Raw genomic sequence first — 19,756 nt, 5'->3', positions numbered from 1 at the left:
ACAACTCAATAGTGGTGTGAAGACTACTCGATTTTCACTTAACGATATTTGTCCCTATCCTTTTGATAGGAACATGCATATGCCACCTTTTTCACAAGGGTTTGAAACACCCAAGTTTGAAAAGTATAGGGGCAAAGGAGACCCTAGAGATCATGTTCGAAAATTTCATTCAGCTTGTTTGGAGGTGGCCTATGAGGACACCTATCTAATATGCCTTTTTCCTCAGAGTTTGGGAGGCACAACCACACAATGGTTTTCCCGATTACTAGGTGGCATTAGAACATTTGAGGAACTAGTCCAAAAATTCATCGCTCATTATTCACATAACATAGAATGAGATGTTACCATGGCAGATCTATGCAACATCAAACAAAAACCAAGAGAGTTGTTCTTAGATTTCCTACAACGGTGGAGGCAACTGTCTAGTACACATTCTCTTCATTTTCTTGAACAGGAACTAGTGGAAATATTCATTTCCAACTTGAATGACGAGATGGAATTCCATTTAGACATGAAGGGTACAGAATCCTTTGAAGAGATGATCACTCAAGGATTAAAATGTGAACGAGCCCTTATCAAAAAGGGACTTATCAAAATCTACAATGAACCCAAAGATGGTCCTCGTCCATGTTATAATAGTGATAAACCCAATTTTTAATGATGGGATAGTAGATGCAAGGATCGTAAAAATTGCACAACCTGTGGTCAGGTTTGCAGGGAAAAATCCCCCTCCTAAAAACAACACCATCACTCATCCACCAAATCAAGGTCACAATGTGCCGCAAGAAGAACCAAGACAACGACAAAAGAAATACAAACCAAAACACACATACACACCCTTAGGGGAACCCATCCAAACAATATTGCATCAATTGGTCGCTTCTAATCTTGTGACCTTACCGAAAGCATCTAACTATGAACCTCAGGTCAAACCTCCATGGTGGAGAGATAATGAACATTGTGAATTCCACCAAGGAAAAGGACATAAGACGAGCAATTGCCATCGACTGAAAGATCTTGTTCAAGATATTATTAATAGAGGAGAAATTGAAATTGAAGTACATGACCCTAACACATCCAATGACGATCATCTAGTGTTCAAGAATCCACTTCCATCACATGATCAAAGGAGTCCTTCCACCTCCAGGAAAAACACAAATACTAAAACTAATTATACACAAGCTGCCTATAATTATACTTTGAATCACCTCTATGATGCTGGTGAACAAGTTGCAATCCTCACCATCAAAGATCCAAATCCTGCATGCAATTTTTATATGCATCATAGCAAGATTACCATTCGAGCAACACCACAAGGAATGACACCCCTGCCCAAGCAATATAATCTTGTGGAACAATTGGATAAAACACCCAGACTCATGTCCATATTAGAGCTTTTGCGCTTATCCCCTTCACAAAAAAACAATATTGGATCAAGCTCTCCAAGAAGCGTCAGTCCCCGCCAACCTCAACATGGATCAATTTTAAGCCATGGTTGGTAGTCTTAGGTCATCACCATGCCTCACTTTTTTTGAAAGTGACAATGCTTCATTCCAACAACCACATAATGCATCCCTTCATATTGAAGGATTTGTAAACAACACAGAATCAAGCAAGTCTTGATTGACAACGGAGTCGGCTTGAACATATGCACCTTGCAGTTGGTCACAACATTCGGATACGTGGTAGAATCGGTGGATCCCAACAAAAAGATAACCATTAAGGCCTATGATGATGCAAAGTGTTCTTCCAAAGGAGCTATTGTATTACCTATCAGACTGGGGCCAATGGTGAAGCATATTGTCTGCCAAGTTCTGGACCTTCCTTTACCATAAAATATTTTGTTAGGAAGACCTTGGATACATTCCATGCAATCTGTTCCATCTACCTATCATTTGTGTATCAAGTTTCCCCATAATGGTGTAGAAATCACAATCCTTGGCGATACACATCCATTTGCATATTGTAGCAATATTAACCATCAACCAGAGATTATCGTACCTAACAACAGAGAAGCTATCCCTTCCACATCATATGTTAGTCCAGCCTCTCTTTCCAGCTCAATCACCCCTATACCAAAGCAAGAGAAGTTGAAAATGAAAATGACTGAGGAAGGTCCTGTGGAATATAATCTTAGCCAACTCTTTTGTGTTGGGCAATTACCCACCTCCCCTAGAACTCATGGCAAGCCTCAAAAGTTGCTTCAACCACCACTTGCTAAGCAAGCATGCACTTTGGCGTAGTTCATCCCTAGTAAAAGTCAGGAAGAGGAAACCAGAGACGAGGACCTGGCAGAATGGATCTACAAAGACCCTATCAACACAAAAATCCCATAGGCTAAGCTTCCCACTGATAAATATGGCAAAGGCCTCACTATCATGCAAAGAATGGGCTATGATGGCCAGAGTGCTTTGGGATATTGCAAACAAGGATGACACGAGCCCTTACAACCTGAGTTGAAACCCAAAGATAAAACTAGAGTAGGTTTTCAAAAGGAATCTCTTCCTAAGCTCAGATTCAAAGGTAAGCCCAGCAAACCCATGTATCAACCAGTTACTCCAAGAAGGCCATCCTTGATTATCTCTATGGCACCAACAAAACCCACTGCACCAACAGAACTGATAATCCCCTTAGTAGCATCAAAGCCATCAACAACATCCACGACACCACTAATCCCATCTGTAACAGTAGTAGCACCAATTGTACCAACAACACCAATAATCCCAACAGTAATATCAACAACACTGATAATCCCATCCGTAACAACAGTAGCACCAACTGTACCAACACCACCAATAATCCCAGTAGCAGCATCAACAACACTGATAATCCCATCCGTAACAACACTAGCACTAACTGTACCAACAACACCGATAATCCTGTCGGCAGCCCCAACAATCCCATCTCCAAAAGAGCACAAACCCGTAACCAATACACTCTTCAATTCAAAAGACATCCCAGCCTGGTATAGTAATCGGATGTTAGAGAGTGATTCAGAGACAGACTCACATGAGTGGGAATTTGATTCAGTGAATCTAAATACTTCAGACAAGGAAGACACATCGCCTCCACCACCTTGTAAAGATATCCTAGTTTATGGAGAGGCATGGATCAAAACCTTTTGGGTTCGTGAGCAAGAAGCACCTTCCACAGGTCCTACATCAAATCCAACACCATAACCTGACAAGGAAAGTACCATTGACAAACTTCACTCATCTATATTAATCCTCACTGACACCTCCTCTGAACTCAACTTAATCGATGAGGTCATGCCCATCATGCACCCTGAACTCATCGACTGGAACCAGCCAAATCCCCCATGTCTTGATCACTTCCAAAATGATGAGGCGCTCATCGACTTTTTAGAAATACGGGATCACATACCAAGAGAGGATCATAAAGCTGGCTTTGCCATCGAACTTAATAGCGCAACGTACTTTGGGGTAGATGCCAAACCTTTCAGCTGCAAAAACATCACAATTAAACATGGATCTTCTAGTGAAAACCACACTATGACACTTGTTGATCCCAAAAAAGAAAATAAAGAGCATATCCAAAGGTGAAAACCTCTCTGAGATGCTTGAGGATGAAAGGTTTGACATTCTCCCCTCTAGTACAAATCAGGAGATATCGATGATCCTAATCGAAGAAACAAAAGAGTTCAATGTGGGGACCCTTGAGACTCCTCACCAAATACATGTGGAATCTCTATTAACTCTAGATGAAGAACCAAAATTTGTGGAATTCTTCCAGAAGCGTCAAATCAACTTCGCATGGTCTTATGCAGACATGCCTGGCTTAGATCCTGATTTGGTCATGCATCACCGCACCGTGGTAAAAGGAGCTAAACCGGTAAAACAAAAGCTCAGAAAGATGCACCCACAGATTGTTGTTCTTGTCGAGGCAAAACTCAAAAAGCTCTTAGATGTTGGTTTCATCGACCAATCGATTATGCAGATTGGATCTCCAAAATTGTACCTGTTAGCAAGCCTAATGGGGCATTTGTATCTGTATAGACTTTAGAAATTTGAATAAGGCATGCCCTAAAGATGACTTTCCCTTACCAAACATCGACATGATTGTCGATCTAACAGCGGGTCATGCAATGCTTTCTCTTATGGATGGCTTTTCAGGGTACAACCAAATTAAGATTGCTCTAGAGGATCAACACAAAACTGCTTTCACGTGCCCATGGGGAACCTACTGTTGGAATGTGATGCCATTTGGTATGAAAAATGTAGGGGAAACGTATCAAAGAGCTATGACTACCATCTTCCATGACATGATACACACCTTAATAGAATATTATGTCGATGATTTACTCGCTAAATCCCTAACAAGAGAAGGACATCTGGAAATACTGGGTCAAATCTTTGACAGATTAGAGAAATATCATGTACGTCTTAATCCAAAGAAGTGTGTCTTTGGAGTAACATCGGCAAAGATCCTAGGATACATTATCTCAAGAAAAGGCATTGAAGTAGATCTGGCGAAAGTCAAAGCAATCATGGACATGCCACCTCCCAAGAACATCAGTCAGTTAAGGACACTACAAGGGCAGCTACAATCAATTCGGAGATTCATTGCCCAATTGGCTGATAAGTGTCATCCCTTCACGCATCAATTACACAAAAATATCCGCTTTCAATGGGATACAAAGTGCCAGCAAGCATTCCAAATGCTTAAAGACTACCTCATGAATACACCATTGTTGATCCCATCAGATCCAAGTAGGCCTCTATTGCTATATATTTCAGCTACAAATACGACATTAGGAGTACTGTTGTCACATCATAATGTAGAAGGAAAAGAATGTGTTGTATATTATATCTCTCGCACATTGGTAGGCTATGAACTCAATTACACACCTATTGAGCGAGCTTTCCTAGCAATTATCTTGGCAGCCACCAAATCGAGGCACTACATGTTAACAAACAAGGTACAACTCATCGCCAAAATTGATCCACTTAAATACCTACTTAGCAAAGCAACATTAACAGGCCACTTGGCCAAATGGCTTATGATCTTGAGTGAATTTGATATAGAGTATGTGGACCGCAAGGCTATCAAGGGGCAAGCTATTGCAGATCAGTTGGCCGATGCACCCCTCGCAGGTGACCATCCTCTTGTTTCCAACTTTCCAGATGAAAAGATCTTCATGATCACAACTACACAACCTTGGAAGCTCTATTTTGATGGCTCATATACCAGACATGGCTCAGGGGCAGACATTCTTTTCATCACACCTCAAGGTGACAACATCCCAAAGTCATATAGGCTCACTTTCCCATGCACCAATAATATAGCAGAATATGAGGCCTTAATCACAAGACTCGGATTGGCTATACAATGGCATCTCAAAGAGCTACAGGTATATGGAGAATCTCAGCTAGTCATCTGACAAGCCACCGAGGAGTATCAAACTAAGGATGATAAGCTCGTGCTGTATAAAAGAATGGTGGATAGTTACAAAGAATCATTTACAAGTATCACATTTGAGCAAGTACCTAGAGATCAGAATTGAGCTACCGACGCAATGGATACAATTGCATCTCTCTTGGATCTTCCGCAAAATTCAACACGCTACGAATTCTTGGTAGAATAGCTTTGGATCCCCGCATATGATATCCCCGAAATTGAAATGATATGTTGCCTTGTCGGTTCTAAATCCCCATGGTATGGTGAGTTCTTTACTTACCTCCGCGATCACACACTTCCTCCTAACCAATCCAATAGCCAACGAAAAACTTTCATCCGCCAAAACGCACAATACACCATCATTGCTGAAACCCTATACAAGTGAAGTCTTGATGGTACTCTCCTTCGATGTCTGAAACAAGATGAGATAACAAATGCCTTGGAAGAGGTACATGAAGGAATTTGTGGGGCTCACTCAAGTGGTCCTTTGCTAGCAAAGAAGATCATGCACGTTGGATACTATTGGTCATCCATGGAAAAAGACTCCTACTATTTTGTCAGAAAATGAAAGAAGTGCCAAGTTCACGGAGATTTGATACATGCATTGGCACAGGAATTGCAATAAATCATAATACCATGGCCCTTTTGTCAATGGGGACTTGACCTTGTGGGTAAAATTCATCAATCTTCATCCAACAACCATAAATTTATCATTATCGCCACCGAATACTTCACAAAGTAGATCGAAGTTGTTCCACTTACCCAAGTCACTGACAAGAAAATCACCTCATTCATCCTTAATTACATCATCTGTCGGTATGGTGTACCCATGTCCATCATCACAGATAACAGGCTTCCTTTAAAAAATCAGGATGTCTGTGAGCTTTGTGAGAAGTTTCACATCCAACACTATTTTTCCACTCCCTATTACCCACAAGGCAATGGTCAGGCCGAAGCATCAAATAAGAACATATTACAGATCTTCGAGAAGACGACCAATGATGCTGGTCATGATTGGCACATTCAATTAAATCCCGCACTATGGGTGTATCACACTAGCATTCTAACCCCTACAGATGCAACTCCCTACTCACTAGTCTATGGAGCAGAATCCATCCTACCTATTGAGGTTGAAATACAATCTCTACGGGTCTCTTTGCACAATTTGATAGATGATGAAGCATACCGGGTCTCCCATCTTCAGGACTTGGAACTACTTGATGAAAGGCGACAAGCTGCATACAACCATCTAAAAGCCTATCAACAGCGCATGAGAAGAAGCTATAATCATCGGGTTAAACCTCGTACATTTGAGTTTGAGGTAGGTGATCTTGTTCTCAGGGAGAATCCTCGCAACCAACCAAACAGAGAACATCAAGGCAAGTTTGAATCCAACTGGCTGGGTCCATATGTTATCACTGTTGTATTTGGGTCTGGGGCATATTAGTTGGCCACTTTAGAAGGGGAACCGCTAGCCGATCCGATCAAAAGCATGCATCTCAAAAGGTTTCATACAAAAGTTGCACAGAGCATTAGGCTCCACACTATATCAGAAAATACCAAAAACATTTAGAAAATGTCTTGAAGAAAATACAAAAAATTCAAGAAAATAGTAAAGAAAGATCATGCATCCAAATGGTGAAAACCACTTCGGTGGCACCTGGGGTAAGCATGGTGGTGAAAACCTAGTAAACAATCACCATTCATAAAATTATGGCTCCATCTTCTTTCAGACTTGTTGCGATCACATCCATTACATCCATCCATCCGTTATTCAAACCATGGCTTGTTATTGATCTGCAATCAAGGTTATTACTTCATGTGTCCTGCATCCCGCTTTCATAGCAACATCTAATTGGGGAAAATTCTCTTAACCTATTGATGGAAGTGGATTCTACATTACTTGTGATTCATTGAGTTCCTTATTCAAAATTGGTTGGAAATAATACCAAAAACATTTAAAAACACTCACAAAATCAAAAAACATGATAAAACATCAAAAAAATTAATCAAAAACATGGCAATGCATATTATTCCTTGTACATACACATCGTAATAGACACCAAACAAACATTTTGAGCTACTCAACCGATGATCACTTATCAAATCAACCAACCAATCGAAAAATCTACACACAATTGTCTTCACAAGGATGCATCCTTCCTCACAGACAAGACATGGTAACATTTTCTTTGACAAGAAAATTTTGTTTAAGCTGATAAGTACTTGGTCTGTTTGTTATTTATTTATTTATTCATATTAGGTTCGTACGCTACTCCAGGATATCCACAAGTGATTAGAATAGTCGGGATGGCTCCTGATATCTTTTTCTTTGTTTGTTCTCTACGGATTTGTTCCAATGACATTTTGGGGCATGCACTATTGGTGTCTACGTGGGAATTTCACTAAGCTACGTGATCATATGCAAAAATATAGTCATGGATCACTATGGCTTACTAACTACAGCGTATACCTTGACCATTTGCGCATGAACCATAATGGAGGGTCACTTTTTGCTTATTTATAATGCTCACTTACAGGTGAAATGCTCAAACTTGGTTCTTGCTACCTCAGCCAAGAATGATACTACCATGCTTGATGAGGAAAATAAAGAACTATGAATACTCTATGGATTGTCATTCCATCTCATCTATATATATTGCATTATGTTGCATATCACCCATCCATTTGCTCATTCATTGTTCATATCAGTTGTTTGCATGCAAGTAATTCAGGCTTATATGAGAAAGAACCTAATATAATTTGTCTTGGGTGCAAAATCATGATAGAGTCCTCTGATACATCATCTCACGTTTGCATTCCACATCTGCAAATTCTCAACACCTTGCATTCATATATCATGAAGGCATGACATTATCATGTTGGTTACATCAACTGCATTCAGTTCATTATCGTTTAGTTACACTTCGATTCATTTAGATATTCATTTAAGTGCATTGATTTATTCATCACATTAGGGCATTTAGCACATCATGTACATTTGTTGTCATTTACTTGCATTTCATTTAAGTGCATTTGTTATCAAGAACATTTATTCATTCATTTTAAAAAACATTAAATATGCATTCCTTTCATTATCCTTTAAGTTCATTTAGAATTCATTTCGTAGGTGCATTTTTACCCACTTAGTTTCATCTCGATTCCTAAGATGCATTCATTATCCTTTAATTGCATTAAGGTGCAGTTATTCATTATCACATTAGTTGCATTTATTTGCATTATCATTTTCATCTCATTTATCACTTAGTTATATTTTGAATCATTTTAGTCATTTAGATTCATTTTAGATACATCTTACAACATCACATCATTTAGATACACCCTAGTTAAAGGAATTCATACATAACATTTGTTCATCCATTTAAGTGCATTCATCTAGTTGCATACATAAACATTTGCATAAACATTTGATCCACTTAGATGCACTTAAGATTCATCTTAAAAACATGCATCATTTACTCAAATCATATCATCAACATAAGCAAGTATTATGCATCACAAAATATCATTTATATCATCTCATCATTTAGCATACATCATCATCATCATCATTGCATCACATTTATATCATTACACAAAACATCATCCATCTTCTACCTGCATCCACATGATTAGCAAAATCATCCATAACATGCATATAGAAATCATAAAGTCGTCCATGTACATATCGAAAGTAAATCATCCATAGCATGAATCTAAGCATAACTCATAAATCATCATCCTGCATACAAACATACATGTCATCATACATATGCATATCATATCATCGCAAAACATGGGATCTTCTCATTTATAGCATCACAAAAACATACATGTATTAGAGTACAATGATGTCACAAAATATATCGGCTACCAAGAGCCATCCAAGTCACAGTCCAAAATAACAAATGTAACAAGTATATAAAATCTCTCAAATGGCACTCTGACCAGATGTTGCACCACCATCACCCCCTGCACCACCACTACCCCCTGCTCCACCCTCACCATCTCGTCGAGGAGGACCCATAACACCACCACTGCTTTGAACCCTCTGAGACTGCTTTGCTCTCACTCACCGCATCTGGGAATAGCTCAGTGCTCGCTGACTACTCGATACCATCTGCTCATATAATCCTCGCCAGTAATCTATCTCCTCCTAAGCCCGCCACATCTCCCTCGGCACCTCCCTAGTCAGACCCTGTGCTCTCGCTACAACTCATCCTCTATCCTACAATTCCCTCAACCCGTCCACCAGATCATCTCTCTCTCGCATCACTACAGTTAGCTCAGACTCCCGTGCAAATAGCTGGACATCCATAGTTGCAATCTTTGCATCCCTATCCTCCAGCCGTGCCTCGACCGCTGTCAGTCGAGTCTGTAAGTGTAATATCATATACTCTCGCAGGTCTTCCTCTCCTCCACCTATAGCTCCCCCGCCCATCTCCATAGGATCCTCTCCTCCACCTGTGGCTCCCTCTCCCATCTCCATAGGCTTTGCACCCCCACCAACATCCCTACCTCCCTCTCCCATCTCCATAGGATCCTCTCCTCCACCTGTGGCTCCCTCTCCCATCTCCATAGGCTTTGCACCCCCACCAACATCCCTACCTCCCTCTCCCATCTCCATAGGATCCTCTCCTCCCCCAGCTCCTCCTCTACCTCTCCTCTATAATCGTCCTCCTCCACCACCTCCACCTCCAAATCCACCTCCACCCCCAAATCCACCTCTGCCCCCTCCACCACCTCCTCCTACTCCACCAAAATACTCCTCTACCACCTCCATCTCCTCCTCCTCCACCATCATCATCTCCTCCCCCACCCCTGCCTCCTCTCCTCCTTCATCGCCATCTCCTCTCATCCTCAAAAGGTGGTATGGGCTCGACCGGATCTGAAATCTGTGGAATCGAATGCGCGGTACGATACTGTGTGTACTCCTTTGTCACCCCTGCATCCACAATCTCAGGCCTCATATGCCATGGTCTCGCCTGTAAGGTCTGAAACTCTGCTAGGGCCTAATCATACGAAAACACTGGTCCCCACTAAAATCTCTCTCGTATTGCCCATGCATACTCTCTTGACCCCCTCGCCAATCCCTGCCTCCGTCCAAACTGCCTCATCACTCTCCCTGGCACCTGTCTCTCTACAAGGTAGGATGTGCGACCAATCAAAAAGCATGTCATAAATACTTATGGTAGCACCTCTGCATCATCCTCCCAAGGCTCACACTCGATACACGACCTCCATATCATTGTATCTAGGTCATCCAATGCTCGTCGCCAAAACTCCAACTTCCCCAAATGGGGCTGGCTCATCATCCCTCTATACATATAAACATAGGGCTGATCTATCGCCCTAAATCTTAAGTAGACTGGCCTTGTGACTGGTAAGTGCTCCCACGCCCAGATGTGTAGCAATATGATCCCTACTCCTAGTGATCTCGTCTCTCGGTACACCGCCTCGTGTAGCTCCCTGTAAATATGTGCTAGCACACATGGTCCCCAGGCATAGCGAGTCCCCTTAGTCATCATTTGCTCAATCACTAGCCCCAACCAATGACCAGTCCATGTGAACGTCAATCGAGGCAAAGCAAACCTCCAACGATCCTTAATAAAAATGTTGGTAAAGGCTCATACAGTGCTTCTATGTCCTCCCAGGCTACAGAGCCATCCTCAATATAAACATCATCAACAAATATCCTCTGCACCGTCGTCGTCCCTAGTCCTCAATCATAGGTCACCAGCTCCCCTTTGATCGAGATATGCAGTATCCTCCACACATCCTCTAGTGTCACCATCATCTCTCCCATCACCAGGTGGAAGGTACATGTCTCGCTATGCCACCGCTCGGCCAGTGCTGTCAGCAGTCCACGATTCGTCTGAATCACGGGAAGATACATCATATCATACAAACCAGTCGCAGCAACACAATCTATCTCTGCCTCCGTCAACTGCTCTCGCAACTACTGTGTGGCAGGATGTCGCTCCCACATCTATAAAACGGGCAGGTCCTCCTACACACATCAACCAACATCAGTTGTTTTGCTACAAACTTTCTTAATTTTTCAACCTAGACTATCAACAGATACTTTGATCAAGTATCTTCTGGTCTCAACAGGTAATCGACTATGGCAATCCTAGACTACAACAAACATTTATCACAATGACCTAGTCTCAATGGGGCTGCTATGATTCACCAAAACAACCAATCACACAATCAACCGAGGCATCAGGCTATGTTCTCTAACATTGGGGCATTTTATCATAATAGCGCTACAATTTGTGCACAAAAGCGCTAAAAAGCCTAACGTGCTAAAACAACTACATAATAGCGCTATTCAATAACAATAGCGCTACAACAAACACCCAAAAACGCTAATACTACACTAGCGCTATTACTATGCAATAGACGCACTAAACCTACCAAAAGCACTACAACTACTATACAATAGCGCCAATGCGACACAATAGCACTATTTAGGCGACAAAAACGCTAAAACACAGTTTTAGCGTTATTGTCTTGATTGGACTTTAACGCTTGAAAAAACATGCCAAAAATGCACAAAACACAAAATTTAAAATTTGTGTATCGCTGGTTCGTAGTCCTATGGCCGCTGGAATCGACGGATCTGCTCTAGCTGGTGATCTTCTATAGGCACAAGCATGATGATAGTTGCTCACTCCTTCGCCAAAAGTCACTATCAGAGCTCCAAACTGCTAGGGAGATAGGTGCAAATGAGCCTATTTTTACCCCTCCCCCCTATATATACCCTCCAGCCCTAACCCTAATTGACCCCGCTCACCACTGTGGTCCCTGTGAACTTCCAACGCTTCTCATTTCTCTGTTTTACCCTCGTTTTATCCCATTCTTTCACCATTATTGCTCATTTCTTCTATTCTACCTCCCCTCCACTTCTTGTTCTTTTTCGAGAGATCGCCCAATTTTTTGAAATTTTTCAGTCCATCTCTCGAGGAGGCATACCACCCATTAAATTAACATTTATGGAGCATATTTCTTCACACATATTTTTCTTTCTTTGAAACGATGCAATAAACCGCACAATCTCAAAGAGGGGCAAGTGTAGTCACACAAATCTGTCCACTTAATTAAATGAATATTTACTATTTATTTGATTATTTAACCCTCAATAATTAGTTAATTAAATTAATATTTAATTAATTTCATCCTCAACCTCTTCTCCTATTAATTAAATAAATTATTCAAATTAATTCATTAAGCCACACTCAAAATCAATTAAATGAATAAAGCACATTTAGTTAATTTAACCCCCTTTCCTCTTTTAAATAAATAATAAAACATTTATTTAAATCCCCAAACTACCCCCCCACTTGTATTCTCCTACAAATGCAAGTTGCACCTATTTTTTTGAAATAAAGTAATTTTATTTTAATTAAAATCCTATTTTCCCTCACCCACCAAACCCACTTGCATTTTAAACCCATTCTAGATTCTTCTAAACCATTCCTAATTAGCCTAATCACCCTTCTAATTATTGTCACATTCCTAAGCAACTTGAAGTCACTTCTCAAAGCCTTCAAAGTCTTTGAAAAACATTTAATGTTTTAAGTCTCCAATAAGTTAACCCCTAAAGTCTTCCAAACCATTAATGGTTCTTACAAGACCATTTATGGCTCTTACATAACCATTAATGGTTAACTCAACTCACCCACATGGTTAGAGACTTTCCTTCTAACTCAACCTCCATTTAACTCATGGGTCTCTTCAATCATTCATTGCTTTGACCATGGTTATCCCCACTAACTCTTGCACAAGAGTTTATCCATTGGATAAAGGCATTACTCATTAGGATAATGACTCTATTCGTTCAACTCAAGCCTAACTTTACCTCCCAAGATAACCTTCATGTCATTTCAAGCATTTAATGCTGCTTCCCTCCCCTCTCAAGTGATCTCATGTTGACATTTGTCATCCTGGGATTGGGTTGAAAGCCCTCACGTGGATCATAAACCCATCAATCCTGACCCTTGTTGAGATTACTCAATCTCAACCATCCATCTCTCTATTTTTCCTATAAATAGAACCCATTTCTTTCATATCCAGATCTAGAAATCTTGTATGCATCCAACTTATACCAAATTTAAGAGAGCATCTAGGAACACTTTTCTTTGTTATTTTGGATAAAATTAACATAGATTTAATTAGGCTTTCTCATATTTAGCTTGTATTTGCATAATTTAATCATTTTCATAATCTTGAATCTCCATAAAAGTTCCATAGTAGTGCAAAAAGCTAAGGGCTACACTCATGTGGAACTTGGAGAGGAGAGGAACAAGGGAGGAGCAACTATGAGCATGTTGGCAAGGATTTGGGAGTGTTTTGTGTCTTTTCTCCATTTTTGTATGGTTTCCATGATATGTTTGATATCTCTCTTGATATGCATGCTTAGGATTGTAGTTTCCTTTGTATTTTGTTTATGATTGGTACTACTAACACTAACATTTGTCTTTTTTGTGTGTTCCTAACATCCTTTTTGTAGTGCATCAGTATGTATATATACATATATACATATATGTATACATATATAGCAAAAAAAGAATTTCTTCTTTTTTTCATTTTGTATCAAATAGGAATAGTGTGGTAAAGGTAATTTACTTATTACGTTGTAAAGTGAGATAAAAAAAAATAGCGTAGAAAAGGTTTTTAGTGGGCTTTCCTCCGAGCTTTGTGAAGGCCCCATATCCACATTTTTTTGTAACAAAAAATTGTTTAAATCCATTTTTATGAGAAAAATGACAAAAAAATAAAAAATAAAAAAATCTCTGTTCTTTTGTTTTTGGCTTCTTTAAATGCAATACATATACATATATATGTGTGTGTGCATATACATATATCATATATGTATACATATATGTATATATGTATACATATATGTATGTATATATGTATATGTATGTATATGTATATATCATATATGTATGTATATACATACATACATATATGATATATACATATACGTGTGTGTACATATATATATATATATGTATGTATGTATACATACATACATATATGTATATCTATACATACATACATACATGTATGTGCACACACACACATACATATATATACATATATGTATACATGTATATATGTGTGTTTGGTTTCAGGAATGAAGTATCATGTCTAAGACATTTAGGTTTGGTTTCAAGAATGCAACAACCTGTATAAGACAAATGATAGATCAAATGAAAACTGTTTGGTTTAAATAAGGAAACATATCGTCTAAGATGTTAGGTCTGTTTTTTAGAATGTAAAAACTTGTATAATACAAATGATAGTTGACAAGGATAACCAAAGAAAACCTATTGTTTGTAAGAAAATCCTACAAAATTGAACAAGGATAATCCAAACAAAAAATGTGTTAATCGTAAGAGAATCTATAAATGCAACTACAAAATAAGAAACAAGGAGGCCGCATATATGCCCCCCTTAAGATGTCAACATAGTCCTATGTTGATATCTTGAGGTTGAAAGAAAATTCAACAAGGATAAAACTCCTTTACCACCAAGGAGATGTCCTTTTAAGCAAAAAGACATGCATTTCCAAGCTAGGAAGAAAGATCCTCGTATAGGCTTCATTTCTTTAAGAAAGGAAGAGATAAGTGTAAAAGAGATATCTGACAACAAGTGTAAAGGGATCTATTTGAGGGATGCATGATCATCAAAGGAGGAAGAGATTCTTTTAAAAAATATATCTACCTCTAAAATGGGAGGACATCTTTGACAAAGATGATATCTTTGAAAATGGAAGGATATTGAGAATACACACCTTCCCTATTGCTAGGAAAAAATGATTGCACACTTTCTATCACTAAGGAGAGATCATTTATAAAAGATATTTTTTCAAGGAAGAGGTCATTATCAAGGAACATACATGTACTCACATGAAAGACAATTCTATGCAAGAAAGGACATCAAGTTATAAATAATGCAACTCAACTAAGGAAAAGTGAATCCTTAAAAAGAAGGAATGATTAAAAAACCATTCTTGCTCCCCAAGTGTAGAGACAAGAATAAATAGGCTATTATTTTTCTCATTGAGTATGATTGCACTTGAAATTGTACCACCATGATGTCACATGGTGAAGAGAAACATAATAGGTCATAAATGTTGTTTAGAATAGTGGTGACAAAGATGCCTTTCATTGTCACCTGTTACTTGAATGATACCAGAATCAACGAATTGTTGAATTTTAGTATGCAAAGCTTGACATTCATTAGTGGAATAACCATGGACTTGATGATACATTAAAAAATAATAATTCTCAAGATCTTGTCTATGTTTACTTCTTTGTTTGGGCCAAAGAAGGGTGATCAAATTGGCTTGAATAAGATTGGACACAATACTCTCTTGTTATATTTAAAAATTGGGAGAAGAACTCATGGATGCATTAGACCATGGGGGAGGGGATGTTGAAAAAGGAGGTTGGAAACCTAAAACTTCCTTTTAGTGTGATGTAGATTTCTCATGAGCCTCAAGACTTTGTTGCACACATCCTAAACCATGTCCAATGTATCCATGTTTAGAAAGGATTTTGACACCAACTCCATAATGTTTTTCCAAATCAACGGTAGGAGCTTTGGTGGGTTTTGAAATGTTAGGAGGAGAGGGTTCACTCTTAGGTTGAATTGGATTGAAGTTTAAAGATCTCAAATTGACATACATGCATGTGTTAGTATAAGAAGTTGGAATGGATTTAGAAGAAGCTTGAACAAATGACACACTAGGCTCCTTTGAGGTTCTAGTCTTAGATCCAGAAACATTATATTCACCACAAAACGAGGATGTGAAGTCTAATGACCCCCAATCATCCTCCAATAGTACTTCTTTGGTGAAGGAGCATCTTTAGTAGAAGATAGTGCATTTGTTTGTATTGGAGAAATAATTAAAGAAAATGAAGAAGATTGAGATTGTGCTTGTAAATTCTTATGACCCACAGGGTTGTTGTCATCGATTTCAACAAGTCTGAATAGTGGGACAACCCCTACGAAATTTGTACGTTTCATAGCCCACATCCTCCAAGGTTGGTCAACTTATCTTGTAAGTCATGTTAGTTTGCATCTTCATTTTTGTCATTTTTTGTTTTCATGTTTTTGCCTTAATCTTTTATTTCATCTTTTGACTGCACTTCGGGTATTAAAACCCATAATGCAGTGTTTCTTGTGTTTTCCTGCACATTGGGTTTTAAAACCCAAAGTATGGTTTTGGTTTGCAAAGTAATGTAGGTCGGGAAAAATTTCCTGACCTACAGGTCTGCCTATGTGCAGGTCGAGAAATTTTTGCCAACCTGCAGGTTTGTCTATTGGCAGGTCGGGAAATTTTTTCCGACCTGTAGGTCTTCCCCAGTTGCAGGCCGGGTTTTAAAACCCAACCCGCAACCTAGGTTTTGTCCAACTGCAGATCAGGTTTTAAAACCCGACCTTGACCTATCCAAGTGCAGATCGGGTTTTAAAACTCGATCTGTTGATTTTTTTGTCTTTTTGTCTAAGGGTAATTTTGATCTTTCAGGCATCATTCTAGATCTTTGAAGATGGCGATTTGATGGTGAATGTTGATTTTCATGATGAAAATGTTGCAGATTTTGGTGGATGACTGATCTTTCTCCAAGTAAATCCAGAGGGAATAAAATGAAGAATAAAGTGTCCTCATTGACACTAAGTAGAATTCATGTAGTTGCATCTTTTCTTACTGCAATTTTTCTTGCAGTTAGATTTTTAATTTATGCAGTAGTTGTAGTCAAGTGGGACTGTGCAGTTGAATTAGTCAACTGTGCCCACCTTTTTATCAACTTCTTTTCCTATATAACGAGGACCTCATTTGTAAATATTTATCTTTTAGTATGCTAAACAAGACTGCCATTTTTTTGCCTCAACAAAGACTTTGAGCTTTTTGATGTAAAGATTGATTCAAGGAAATAAAGATAGCAATCCGCTAGTTTCCAAACTTTGTGTTGGGCTAAAGATTGTGTTTATGATTGAATTGTTCTTATGTTCAGTTCTCATAATCATTTCCTAAATACTTGAATCTTATTGGTGATATTGTTTATGTGAGTAAGACAACTTTCCAATTGTGATAAGTAGACTTTGTACTATTTGCATATTTGGGAAATCTTCTGATAGTTAAGTGATTACATAGTAAGCTTTGTATTGCTATTAGTTGCTCTTAGTTTTTAGGAAAATTAATCACATCTTGGAGACTTTGAGCTACGAGTTGTGATTATAGTTGTAATTGTGGTGATTAAAGTAAGTTGCACTCATGTAAGACTTTGAGCTTACATGATTGTTGAGATATTAAAAATCATTGTAAAGAAGTTCTATTAGTTGTTAGTTTTGTTAGTTGTAAGAAATATCATCAAGTGAAGGGAGATACATTAATTCTGAAAAAAGAGAATTACATGCCCTAAACTTAACACCGGATTTTGTTTTCAAAGTTGTTGAAATACCCAAATTCTTCTAGGAAACCTCCCTTTGATGAGAGGAAAGACTTTATCTTAACATAGCTGTGTGTGAAATACATATTTTGTCATTGGTATGCTGGTGACAAAATATTCACCCAACTGTTTTTTGGCGACTCTGCTGGGAAGCGACGCGCAATTGATATTTTCTCTTTTGGGTTGCAATGTGTTCTTCCATTGTAATGTCTATATTGTTGATTTCTCAAAGTACTAACCTGGCTGATTGAAGTTACACTCGTGGACAATGAGCAACAAGAATTCTTGATCCTATCTTTGAGTTTTTGCAGCAACATAATTTTCCATTTGTGATTCCTCCACGAACAAAATCTCCTCTGCAGTGAACAAGGAGTTTTCCTCTTACTGCACAATGGTCTCCTATTCCAAGCGAGGCACCAAGTTTTCAAGTTGCGGTTATCCCAACCGTAAGATGTTTTGTAATTCCCCCATATAATCCACCAAGGATGGTTGCCCAAGGTCCTTGGGGTATGGCATTTGGTTCATTGAGCCTAATGCCACCTCTACATGAACTTCCTTGAGGTTCCAGAAAGAATTTTCCTATTTTTGGGCGATGGTTCTCAACATCCCGATGAACATATTGCTGCTTTTTATTTTGCATGTGGTGTTCTCGGGGTAGAGCATGAAGATGTTTTTGTAAGGCTATTTATTGAAACTTTGCAAGGCGCAACTACTAATTGGTTCTATCATCTTCCTAATAATTGTATCACCAATTGGGCTACTCTCAAAACAAGGTTGGAGGCAATATTCAAACCTATTGAAGATGAGCATGCGCTCTTGGCACAGTTGACTCAAATGAAGAAGGAATCGCAAGAGCCTAGATGCGGGAATTTGTTGCTAAATTCAATAAGTTGTATAACCGCATTCAGGTTGCTTCACAACCTACTGCTAGAAACTTAAAATGTTTCTTTATAAATGCACAATTGTCAGAGGTGAGTTTTATTTTACGATGAAATGCTCCTATAGATTTCATTTTTGCACAATAGTTGGCCACATCAGTTGAAGATGATCTTATCCTTGCTGGTAAGATAAAGATAGAACCAAATGGGTTCAAGGAAAATTCTTCTTTGGGATCATGGTCTACCAAGAGAATAGATAACATGGTGCAGAGGTTGGCCAATGAGCTGCTTGCCCTCAAAAAGCAAATAGCTCAAGGTGCATTCTCTTCTCCTTATGAAGACATTCCAAGGAGGCCATATCCAAATATTGCTCCTAATTATGTAGCAAAAAATCAAGACAAGATTCCTTCATCACCAGAAAAGCTTGTACTTGAGGCACCACCAACAAATGCAGTAGTGGAGAACTCTGAATCTAAACAAAGTGATCTTGTTAATCTCTTCCAAGAGGAGGAAGCAGACATAGCTGGCGACTCTCATATCTGGTTTATGCAGTACCAGAAAGATGTAGAACAAAAAGAAAAGACCATGCCAGATACCATGGACAATACACAACAAGAGGTTGAAGGCCACTTTTCCAAGGTGTTGGTAAAGAAGGACAATCACATCATGAGATGTGAAAAGATGGACATGCATGAAGTATCAGTCAAGTTGAACAAAATAAGAAGACTATATCTATATTTCAAGGTCGTGAACTTGAACATATCATGCATGAAGAATCTAACAAGGAACTTGAAGAAGACCTTTTCACAAGCATAATAGAGGAGTTTTGTTGACAATTCTCCCAAATTTGAAGCTTGTGAACAACATGAGGAAGCAAGCTATGCAACCATGTTTTCACCTAAATCACATGAGGAAACCCATTCTATTCAACATGAGGTTATGGTTGAAGAAGGAGATGATAAAGATGTAATCAATAAGAGGAGTTATGTTTTT

General features: G+C 38.8%; 1 protein-coding gene across 1 annotated transcript; it reads right to left on the bottom strand.

Moving 5' to 3' along the window:
* Positions 1–2,545: 2,545 nt before the first annotated feature.
* LOC131036627 (uncharacterized) lies at positions 2,546–9,445 on the bottom strand. The gene is made up of 3 exons (XM_057968554.2): positions 9,367–9,445; positions 3,119–3,180; positions 2,546–2,938 (listed from the first exon to the last, which is right to left on the bottom strand). The coding sequence occupies exons 1-3, from the start codon at positions 9,443–9,445 to the stop codon at positions 2,546–2,548; spliced, it is 534 nt and encodes a 177-aa protein (XP_057824537.2).
* Positions 9,446–19,756: the final 10,311 nt, after the last annotated feature.

Source organism: Cryptomeria japonica, chromosome 1 (genome assembly GCF_030272615.1).
Source record: "Cryptomeria japonica chromosome 1, Sugi_1.0, whole genome shotgun sequence".
NCBI lineage: Eukaryota > Viridiplantae > Streptophyta > Pinopsida > Cupressales > Cupressaceae > Cryptomeria > Cryptomeria japonica.
Note: the sequence above shows the minus strand (reverse complement) of the source record. Positions and strands in the feature narration are given on the sequence as shown.

Bases quoted from the DNA above. Each gene is read 5' to 3' on its own strand.
- LOC131036627 (XM_057968554.2), bottom strand. From the start codon at position 9,445: ATGGGTCCTCCTCGACGAGATGGTGAGGGTGGAGCAGGGGGTAGTGGT. The intron at 3,181-9,366 runs GTCAGAGTGCCA...TTTCCTTGTCAG, and splicing joins TGATGGTGGTGCAACATCTG to GTTATGGTGTTGGATTTGAT. The intron at 2,939-3,118 runs GTTTTGATCCAT...TTTGAATTGAAG, and splicing joins CTTGCTCACGAACCCAAAAG to AGTGTATTGGTTACGGGTTT.